The sequence below is a fragment of the Rutidosis leptorrhynchoides genome, chromosome 4 (genome assembly GCF_046630445.1).
Source record: "Rutidosis leptorrhynchoides isolate AG116_Rl617_1_P2 chromosome 4, CSIRO_AGI_Rlap_v1, whole genome shotgun sequence".
Lineage (NCBI taxonomy): Eukaryota > Viridiplantae > Streptophyta > Magnoliopsida > Asterales > Asteraceae > Rutidosis > Rutidosis leptorrhynchoides.
Genome location: NC_092336.1, coordinates 579,735,364 through 579,747,300, shown reverse-complemented (window position 1 = coordinate 579,747,300; position 11,937 = coordinate 579,735,364). Strand labels below are relative to the sequence as shown.

At 31.8% G+C, this 11,937-nt stretch overlaps 1 protein-coding gene and 1 pseudogene across 1 annotated transcript; one reads left to right on the top strand and one right to left on the bottom strand.

Moving 5' to 3' along the window:
- The first annotated feature begins 828 nt into the window (after nt 1-828).
- Nucleotides 829-1,437, top strand: LOC139842833 (subtilisin-like protease SBT5.3; annotated as a pseudogene).
- A 407-nt stretch (nt 1,438-1,844) lies between these two features.
- Nucleotides 1,845-7,678, bottom strand: LOC139845480 (cytochrome P450 724B1). The gene is made up of 9 exons (XM_071835728.1): nt 7,388-7,678; nt 6,857-7,181; nt 6,568-6,720; nt 5,844-6,140; nt 3,752-3,838; nt 3,317-3,395; nt 2,447-2,553; nt 2,141-2,268; nt 1,845-2,042 (listed from the first exon to the last, which is right to left on the bottom strand). The coding sequence occupies exons 1-9, from the start codon at nt 7,597-7,599 to the stop codon at nt 1,949-1,951; spliced, it is 1,482 nt and encodes a 493-aa protein (XP_071691829.1). The 5' UTR covers nt 7,600-7,678; the 3' UTR covers nt 1,845-1,948.
- Between the last annotated feature and the right edge of the window lie 4,259 nt (nt 7,679-11,937).

Below are 11,937 nucleotides of genomic sequence, written 5' to 3'. Positions count from 1 at the left end.
AAGAAGCTGCTTTGGCGCGCTGGTGCTGTTGGAATGGTTCTAGCCATTACTTACGAATTCGTTGATTCTGGTATGCCTAATTTCTAACAGGTAAAGGGGTGTAAATAGTTAAACGATTCGAAGAAAACGGGTCAAATAGGGTGCAGTGGCGGAACTTGAACCCGGACACAGGTGGGGCGAATGTAAAAATTTAATAAAAGTTTCAATGCCAGGAGGGTAAACACTAAAAAAAAACCTTATTTGTTAGTAAAAAAAAAATTTTTTTAGTGTAAATTTTTTTTTTTTTTCAAATCCGGAGGGGGCGGGCACCCCCTCCGGATATAACTAAGTTCCGCCCCTGATAGGGTGAACATGGCGAAAATCGTCTGAAGTGAACATATAATGCATATAATTTTTTCTCAGTTAACTCAATCTGTCACAACCGACCTTTAAGAATATGTACTAAAAATGTCCAAAATTAACCATTTTGAACAGAACCCATTTGACCCGTTACCTAGCCCATCCTTTTTTCTACCTCTATGAATTTAGAGTCGTGACCCCTGTTGCGTAATTGTTGCATTATTATGCTAACTAAGGAAGCCAAGTTATATAGTCTTTCTTGTACAACTGACCATTTAACCTTTACGACCCAACAGGTCTCCAATGGCTTAAATTACACACCCGTCACCTCAATTGGACACTAACCCAGCTCCATTCATCGCAGCTTTCTCATCCACGGACCTAACTCCGTCACCCCAGAGATTCTGATCAAGGTTATATAAGGATATTTATCATTTTTCATACACTAACTGCTGATGATGTTTCATTATATATCGATATATAAAATAAATGTTGCTTCTTAACTATCTTAATCATGCAGTAAGAACACCGGACAATGAGGTAAAACCAATGGCAAATGCATTACATATTAAAGCGACACCATCTACTTATGGAGCAGGACATGTGCAGCCAAACCGAGCCATGGACACTGGTCTTGTATATGACCTGACCACCATTGATAACAACCTACACTTGATGTGTGCACTCGGCTACACCAAATCTCAAATTGTAAAGTTTTCATGAACACCTTATACACGCCTAACTGAAAATATTGGTCTCACAAACTTTAACTATCCATTAATTACTGTACCCAATCTTAATAGCTCAATCACGATTACTAGAACCGTTAAGAATGTGGATTTACCAGCCACTTACACTGCTCGAGTCTTTAAGCCGGCTGGGATGCCTAAGAGCTTAAAGTTTATAAAACTTGGTGAAGAGAAGACCTTTAAGGTCATTTTGAAGTCCAAGAGCAGGGGAGTTAAGGGCTCTGTTTTTGGCCAATCAAAATGGTCATATGGAAAACATTATTTGAGCCCATTACTATTAAGACCTTATGATTTGGGGTTGGGAAAATCATTTAAATTATTTTTTTTGATTAGATTATATGATTATTGAAAATAATGGAATTTTATTTTATTAGTTTTCCTATTCCTATTCCTATTCCTACTTGGTATAGTATATATCTATCATTTTTGTCCAATCCTGACATATTTTGCTGGACACTTTACATGTTAACACTATTTATGGTTTCATATTTGCTGGTACCTTAGTCAAATCAATGTCCACAAAATGTCATTACAAAGAATTATTGGATTCCATCTTTCACGTGTTCTCTCCCCATGGGTGTTACCAATATGAATAAAAATATAAATATTATCACAAATAAAACAAATGCATATATTGGAGCTTTCGGTACAGTACTTGAGCCATAGAACATTGAATTATATTTATATGATGCATTATTATAAATAATTTACAAAATCAACATAATAAATAATAAATAATTAAACAATAAGATACTACATTGGAGATAGAATTTATTAAAGCATATAAAAAGATGTATTCTTGGTGGATAATTATTCTCTCAAGAAATGGATAATTTCCAAAATATATTACAAAGGTTGATTCAAATTGCAAAATGGTCCAAATTTAATACTAGACCTCTTTGGAACTCTACATATGGATGTGCAATTGGTTGGTCATCATCTTCTACACTCCATCTGCGACACCACCAACATTTTTAATTAGACACTTCTTATGTACCATTGAATTTATATTATAATAAAGATAAAAGATCACATAATCATTCATTAAATACCTGAAATTTTGTACAAGGTGGTGAATGAAGAATGCAACCTCTACTCGAGCTAATTCCGACCCCGGACAACATCTTGATCCTCCACCAAATGGCGTAAATTTCTTGCCCGTCTGATCTTGCCTTTGCGTCTGCAAATACAAATCGTCAACGTTTCATTTTTTGAAACGTTTCATTTTTACAAGTGTTACACTTAACTTATGTATGTACAAAGGCATCTTTGTGTATCAGAGTGTATAAAGTATAAACACATACAGTATATAATTCTAAATTCTGAGGAAATTAAATTAGTTAAATGTATTGAATTACCTCCCATCTCCAAGGATGAAATTCAAGGGGATTTGAATGGACTGATGGGTCCAAATGAACTGTACTTAGAATTGGTAGGACCTTCCAACCTGATGGTATCAAATAATCTGACGAAATAAAAAAAAAAAAAAATAACTTTTCAGCATATATTTGACAACAAAGAAAAGTTATTAACTTAAATATTACTAAATAATAGAAATATAAGAAGACCCATTAAATTATCAAAATCAATTATCAATTATAATCAATCAATATACGGAGTAGCATATAAAATACATAAAGTGGCTTATGCATGCATGAATCATTGCTATAAAAGAACCTTTTTTGACCATCATGGTTACTCTATTTGATTTAGGCAGATTTTTTACTTGACTTTTAAGCAAAATAAAAAATAAGAAATCTTTTAAAAGTTACACATGCATCAACCAATCATACATTTTCTTAACAACAAATATATAATATGTCCATAAGCAGTCGAATTTTATTCTTGATAAAAAATTAAATATTACTGTAATAAATATAAATAAATACAGAACCCACCTTTGTGATCCAGTGGTTCACCCGTTTGCACTTGTGCATTGGGATGAGGGTGGGGAGAGGTCTCAAGTTCGAGTCTCTCCCCTGAAAAATATTCGTGGGATTTATTTCCTGAAAGCCGAATTGCCCCGGAGAAGGTTTTACCGACCCGTATTCAGGACCTAGGTCCGACCGCCTGCCCCCTCGGGATGGTATAAGGTTCGGATCCCTGTAATGCGGTTCGGGTTTCCTGCCCGAAAGCGCGTGCGTGCGTGGCAAATGAGAGTATTCGATGCCAACAACTTGCCTTAAAAAAAAATTGTAAATAAATACATAAATGCTGGGTAACATTACCTTTGAATTTAATATCTTTGAGAGCCTTTCTGTGCACAAACTTGACAATGTTGCCACATCTAAGAGACTCATTGATCACCTAATTGACAAAAGTAAAGTGAGTACTAGGTTATTGACATCATCATTAAACTAATAGTAATAATTAAGAAGGAATATACCTAGCAAGTATATCAGTTTTGTTTAAATATAAAAATAAATATAAGTAAATGGAATATTAACAGCTTATTATGCTCCAGTGCTCAACCATCATATATATTTTTTCATTTATAATATTCTAAAAATAATAAATTTAGAAACAGAAATACTAATGATGATTTTGTGCGAACACAGTTGCTTTTTTTTATTTAATTTTCTATAATATATAATATAAATATAAATATAAATAAATTATATAAATATAATATATCAAGGAAAACTTAGTAGTAATTACAATACATTTAGGGTGAATGCCATCATTTTGTAGTCTTCCCAATTCAAAGACACGTCTTTCTTCTTCTTGCTCCTGATGCCTTCATGCTCTGCCTATTACCACATACTGACATTATTATTATTATTTTATATAAACAAACAAAATTCTATGCCTGACTTTTGAAGAGTCAACTAGCTACATTAAAGCTTCAAAATTGCTATAAGTTTTTTAAACTATCATTAAAAAAGTACGGCATCAATTATAGCACATTGTAACACCAGTATTGCAGGTACAAAATCTTCTGTTCACATAACTTGAATCCATGTCAACACTAATTCAATAAGTCTTAGTTTGACTTTCAAAAGTCAAACAGAGTTTTTTTTACATAAAGAGGGGCATATATATATATATATATATATATATATATATATATATATATATATATATATAGTGAAAGGATCCCTAGAGAACTAGAGTATGTAGAGAACTCATAGAACTCATAGATTGAACTTCAATCTATGTGGAGATTGAGCTTCAATCTATGGAAAAAAAATACAATATGGAAAAAAAAACTGCAAAAAAAAGCGAATCTGCAAAAAAAAAAAAAAAAAAAAATTACTGCAAAAAAAACGTCAATCTGCACAAAAAAAAGTCGATCTGTAAAAAAAAAAATGCAAAAAAAAAAAACGCAGATTGACTCAATCTGCATAAAAAAAACTGAAAAAAGTCGAACTGTAAAAAAAAACAAAAAAAAACTGGAAAAAATCGTCAATCTGCACGCAGATCGACTGAATCTGCAAAAAAAAAATCTGAACAGAAAAAAAATCTGCAAAAAAAAAATATGTGAATCTGCACGCAGATTTAGTGAATCTGCACGAGTTCCATGAGTTCTCTACTACCATGAGTTCTCCATGGATCCTCACTCTATATATGTATGTATGTATGTATGTATGTATATATATATATATATATATATATATATATATATATATATATATATATATATATATATATATATATATATATATATATATATATATATATATATATATATATATATATATATATATATATATATAGGGGCAGGTTCAAACGAGAATCACAAAAGGCGAGAACGGCGAGAACTTTTTAATTTCATAGTTTTTATGCATTAATATGCAACAAATTACATGCAAATGTTAATTAGTGTTCATATCATTAACAAATATATGTTCATTACCACAAATTACATGTTAAATTATTAATTATATAAAGTGTTCACATGTTACACAAACAAGTATGCACATGTGAACAGAAAACTATATATTTGATTATATATGTAAAATAAAAGTTTTTTTTTTCAAACTATTTTATGTTCATTCTTACTCTTCATTAACATTTATGGGTGATTTAGTCTATTCACATGTGAAAATCTTTGTAAATTAAAAGTTCGCGCAGTTCTTGCCTTTTTTGTGGTTCTCGTTTGAACTTTTGGCTATATGATTGGATGAAAAAAGACATTTTGTGATAAATGTTTTTATTTTGGCGGAAAAACGCTCGAAAAAATAATATATATATATATAACAATTATCTTCGAGCGTATTTTGAGGGTTTAGAAATTTAGGGTTTAGGGTTTAGATTTAGGATTTAGATTAAGTTTTTAACGCGAACGGTTTAGAGTTTAGAATTTAGGGTTTAGTGTTTTGGGTTCCTAAACCCAAAACCCTAAACCATGAACTCTAAATCGGGCTAAATTCTGACAAAATGTATTTCACAAAACATGAAGAAAAAATAAGTTCGAATATTAACATTCTACACGATCAATGTTATCTTGAATGTTATTTTTGTCGATCGTTTTTCCTCCTAAATAACATTCATCACGAATTATCTTTTTTAAATGTTCATATTTTCATGCGTGTGATCTTGATGTCTGAAAAAAAAAATTCCAAAAAAACGAAAATTTTTTTTTTACTTCCCCCCGCTTTCCCCCAGTTGGTTTTTTTCTCATTGATCCTACCTGTGTATATATATATGTATGTATGTATATATATATGTATGTATGTATATGTATATATATATATATATATATATATATATATATATATATATATATATATATATAAAAGTAATTAATCTTACCTTTAGTTGTTCAAGTGTAGCTGGGGATTTAGCAACAAAATGCACCACCATAGCCATTAATATAGAGGTAGTTTCATAGCCACCCAATAGAGCATCAAGAACAAAGCTAACTTTTTCATCATCAGATAAGGTATCAACACCTAGGAGTATCTCCAAGAAGTCATTTCTCTTTTCTTGGAAATTAATATTCATTTTCCCACAAAAATTACCATTATTAATATTATTATTATTAATAATATTATTATTTCTTCTTTCCTTTATAATCTGCTTGACACTTGATGATATTCTGATTCTAGCCTGTAAAGTTGACACCAACACAAAGTTCATCATCACATGTACATGCCTCTTCTTCCTTTTATAAAACCAAGAATCCAAGATGATGATAATAATAATAATTATGCAAGCAATAACAATAATTGTGTTTCAGTCCTCATTTTTCTATAGAGATTAAATTTAAAAAATTTGCAACATGATTTTGATGTCAAATTTGCAACAATATCAAGTGACTGGTAAACTTTTTAAATTTAAATAAATTTAGGATCATGTAATAATATATGAAAGTGATTACACTAATTTTAAATTAATTCAAAAACATAAAATATACTGTATTAAAACTAAATAACTACAAAATGGAATTTAGTTTTCTTAGAATCTTAAAATGATCATAAGAATTGAAATTGATACATATGTTTAAAAGATAGTTATAAATTAAAGAAATACAAACCTTAACTGCATTTGCATAAGGTGTTCCTGGAATGTATAGTGGAAAGGAAATTAAACCTCTCATAAAAGTCAGAAAATCTTCAAGAATTTGTGCAGTCTGGGGCTCTTCTGGTGTTAAGCCCAGAACTTGCTTTACTATTACATTGAAAGTAAACTGTTGAAAAACAAATAACATTAAAGAGAATATTAATCAATCATTAACTCAAAATTATAAACTAAGATAATATACTAGTAGTAACATACAACATAATTAGGACAAAGAAACAGAAAGTATAAGCAAATTAACGTACCTTTCTAGCTTCTTGACAGAAGATGACTTGTTTCTTGTGTTTCCAAGAATCCAAAATCTGAATAGTGGTTTTTTCAATGTGTGTGAGAAAATCAGGTTTAGATTTTATGGTTGTGACAAGAGAAAGGGCCACATTTCTAAGCCTTTTGTGGGTGTCGCCCACAACCACAAGCATAGATATCTTTCCAAGAACACCATGAATGGTCTTTGGATAGCTACATTCAAATAACTTGTCTTCATTTTGTAGTATGAAATAGTTGAGTTCTTGATCACATGAAACAATGGTAGGTGAGAAGAATAAATGAGATTTGAACACTTTCCCATACCTGAAAAAAATGAATTAATATATCAATTAGTAATAATTAAATATGTGGTTTTCTAACATATTTTCTTGCTATAAATGTGTGTCTTTCTCATGTATGTATCATTTTCATGTAACATAAATTGTAAATTGTATATACAATATTACAAAGTGATTCTTTTATAGCAAGTTTACAAATTCATTAATGAAATAATGAAATCATTAGTTTACCTAGAACAATGTTCTTGAAGAAAGGTACCAATGGTGGTAGAAGGATGAGGGTATAGAAAAGGTAGGGTTTCACCAAGAAGTGGTAAGTATCCAAATGAACCTCTAGGAAGAGCACCAAGTCTCTTGTTTTTTAAGAACAACAAAGGCAAAAAATGGTTCAAAATTAAACCAAACACAAATCCCACCAAGATTACCAACCAAAAAACAAGCATTTTGATAGGACAACTTTATTAAGGGATAAAAAACTTGATAAGATTAATATTTGAAAAGATTAAAATGATGGTATATAGGTTTGTCTATTTTGGAATTTTGATGGTTGAGTACTTTGTTTGTGTATATATATAGAGTAGGATACACACAATGAGGGTGTTTGTGTGTATGTTTTTGTAGGGTTTTTAGCAAACTTTAAAGCAAAAAGTATCAGGCTTTTATGGGAGTACAGTCGGTGAAATTTTGACTTTAATCACAGGCATAGGAAATGATATAAACATAGCTAAACTAGCTAAGGATCTAGACAAGCACTCTAGGGGTTGAGTTTGTGTTATGCGTATACTAATGTCCTTGTTATAAACAATGTTACATCCTAATTAACTAAATTTATATATAAATTTATTGTTTGAAAACTTATTTATTGACGTTATTGTAGTTTCGAAAGCTATCTATCTATGGCAAGTTACCTTACTTAGGCTTATACTTGGAAGTTTTTTTATGTACGTATATATTTGATAAATTAAATAAGTAGAAAAAACAAATAATTGTTACGAAAAAGAATGGTAGCAATCGGGGTTTCCATACGGAACGGGCTCTCCTAACGTCTCCAATGTCCAATAACTCTCATGACATGCGACCACTGACGCTCCACAAACTTCCTCCACCCACTAGAATCAACAGAAGTGAGCAAAGGCTGTGGTGGCGATATAGCAATAGAGGCGAAGGGGCTCAGGACTCCTCCACGGGCTCCTCCCGAGGAACCTCCTCGGGCTCCTTAACATGATCTGAAACTACCTGGACAACAATCGGTGGAATCTCGACCGCAGGGTCGGGATGAACAATCAAAGGCGAAACGATGCTCTCCCCGAACTCGTCATCATGTACAATGGTGTGATGGGGAGCACTCATCTAAACACATTGTAAATACAAGAACAGTCAGTATCCTTGTGTTTAAAGGCGCATAAGATCTATATATAGGTAACAATACATATGACAAATAATATGAGCAAGTAGTGGTACTATCACGTTAATTTGGTTGATTTGAAGATGGCGTAATAAATTGGTAAATAGCGTGGCAGAGTAGAGAAGATCAATCTTAAATAGGGATATTTTTGCAAATTTGAAAGTTTTGGTTCACCTTTGACTTTCAAAAAGAGGTGTGAAGATCTCAACTGATTTCGACACTTGGCGCATGGTTCCTAGAAGGTGCTCGGGTTAGAATTTGGAGGCTTTTGTTGGTGAATCACGATTTTCTAAATGTACTTTTGAGTTTTGTTTTATTTTAGGCTCGTTCCTTATGAGCTCTTGGTGATTGTATGACTCTTTGTCTTGGCGTTTTGGTGAAATAAAATGTTTGCTTTCCAAAAAAAGTAGTACTAACACGTCCAACTACACATAAGATAAGGCTATCGACTAGACACAATAATGCATCCTAACAATTACCAGTTAGACACATTAATGCATCATAATTTTCTACAACCAAATAAAGGAATATTTTCCCATTGGTGTGAACATGTTTTGAATTTTTAGGAGTAAATTATGCTCGTTACAAAAACGTCTTTATGAATTGGTGTCAAACAAGAAATTCTAACTTGTCGGAACAAATTGTACTAATTGGCTAAACCAATTGTGTAACGACCCAACCCGTTATATTAAGAAAAACGTACACTTATATATATATATATATATATATATATATATATATATATATATATATATATATATATATATATATATATATATATATAACATGTGGTTATCCACAACAAACCATCGCATCAATAATTAATTGTTTTATGTTCAAAAGGCGCATACATCTTAATTAAAATTTTACATCAACATTCGGGTTCAAGACCCATTTTACAATTCCCAAAAATATAAGTTTCGACCAATTAGTTTAAGTTCCAAACATCACTAGAGCATGGGTTTGGGGTTAAACTACCCAAACATTAGCTCGAACTTCCAAAAGCATCTACAAGGCTCCAAACAGGTAAAGCTTAGTCCACAACTTTACCCTTGTCATGATCCGCGCTCGCATCTAAAAATATAAACAACGAGAGGGTAAGCCAAAGCTTAGTTAGTAGAATAAATATATACATGCATATACAATTTACCTACTCGCATCCACGACATCATATAATGCATATAATCGCATAACAAAAGCTAGTATCATCCAATCGTACAACTAGCAACATCATTAGCATAATAATCATAATCGTATGAAATACTAAACAACAACAAGTATAAACCATGGTTAACCAATAATCGCAAGGGAATGACCTCACGAACAAGTCATCGGTGTTCATAACAACCGTTAGCGCCCAAAAACGGCTATGGTATGCTAACCCCCGAGGTGTTCCAAAAACGGCTATGGCATCACCCCCCCAAGTGTTCCAAAACGGCTATGGCATCACTTGATCACGTGTGAGTAAGAACCGGCTATTCGGTTAGCGCCCAAAACGGCTATGGTATGCTAACCCCGAGGTATCCCAAAACAGCTATGGTATTACCCCAAAGTGTTCCAAAATGGCTATGGCATCACTTAATAACGACTATTACTCACAACCATGTGCACAAAATGGCTATGTGCACAATTAACACGGGCAAATAAATCATATACATACATACATAAATATTCCACTCACCTTTTGCCTTGGTGAGATTTCCAACAACAAACTCGCAACTTTCAAAGCAAGTCACCTAATACAATTAATGCCCAATTAATATACATAACAAGTTGGACTATTCACCAACTAACCACATATCACACCCCCAGTTAGGGCCTGGGCGAAATGTGACTTAATACCAAACAAACCAACATATTATAATAAACGAGAACAATACTAAATGATAAAATTCTCTTTATTGAGAGTACGCAGCGAAAAATGAAATGTCGTTACAATGATGGAAGTAACAATAATGTAAATGTTCAAATGCAAAAGTAAATAATGTGATATCTCTTGATCCTATGTCCAAGTAGCATCACATAAGCAGTAAGAAAGAAAGCTTGAATCAAACAGCACCTGAGACAAAACATGTTAAAGTGTCAACCAAAAAGGTTGAGTGAAATCATAGGTTTAACAAATAAGTTTGACCGTTGTTTTAGACCACAAGATTTAGTTTATAAAGTTGATCTCGCAGATCAAAAAGTTATGCCAGTGCGTGATATTTAGACTAAACGTTCAAGTTTGCCCCAAGACAAGTTGTAGTTTATACTTGTCGGTTTAATTTCATTATTAAGTAATACAAAGACTTAGTCAAATGTATCGGGGACGTTACTCCCGATAGGCCTAACCTTAATAATTAAGCATGCATTTAACGAGCAATTAAAAATATCACTGTAGGGACTTAGTCGGACATAGCCGGGTATAGCATAGTTTAACAGTTTGGTACTTGTGTCTAAATTGTAAAATGTAAAAACAGCATGTGTCTCACCCCAAGTAAAAGTAAATAAGTTTGCTAGCAATAAAGAGTGGGGCTATGAATTCCCCTTAGTAAGTAGAGAGAGAGAGTTATTCCTCGGAATAAAAAGTTAGATGAGTGAGCAGAAAAGTCAACCTATTGACATTTAAGTGTAGTAAGTGTTTTTGCCCAAATTTAAGTAGATGTTTAAGTATGATAGTGTTGTAAGTTTTACTAAGTTTTCTTTCCTAGTAATTTTCCATTTTTAGAAAGTTTTCACTTTTAGTAGGGTTCTTATTTTAGTAAGTTTCTATAACTAGAAAGTTTCTACTTTAAGAATGTTTTCCATTTTAGGATACTCTCCGTATTAGATAAGCTTCCAATCACCCCTTTCCCTTCGAATGGCCATTTCAGGTCTAGGGGCTTGAGCTATAGGATCCTTTAAATCGGAAATTCAAACCCTTCCGCCTAGAGTTTCGTAGAAACCATTCGTCAAGAAAGTTCGAAGATCTATACATCTCTAATACATATCCCAAAATGTTTTTATGTGTTACAATATAAGTAGTAGGTTATATGTGTTAGTAATAGTAATAGGGTATACATATTAATTAATATTATAAGTAGTATTAGGGTTTCATTAATTAGGGTTAGTTAATTAAAGTAGTATTTTAATGATTAGGGTTTGTAATAAATGTCCCAGGGTTTAATAAATGTCTAGAGTTTAGTAATTAAATTAGGGTTTTAATAAATTAGGGTTAGGTTTAGGGTTTTAATTAAAGTAGTATAGTTTAGGTGTAATTAGGGTTTAGGGTTTTAGTATGTATATGTATATATTTTCGTGTATATATGTATATATATATAAAATATATTTTTTTACATGTATATATATGTATATGTCGATATGTATATATGTATATATATAGTTATTTTGTTTCCTT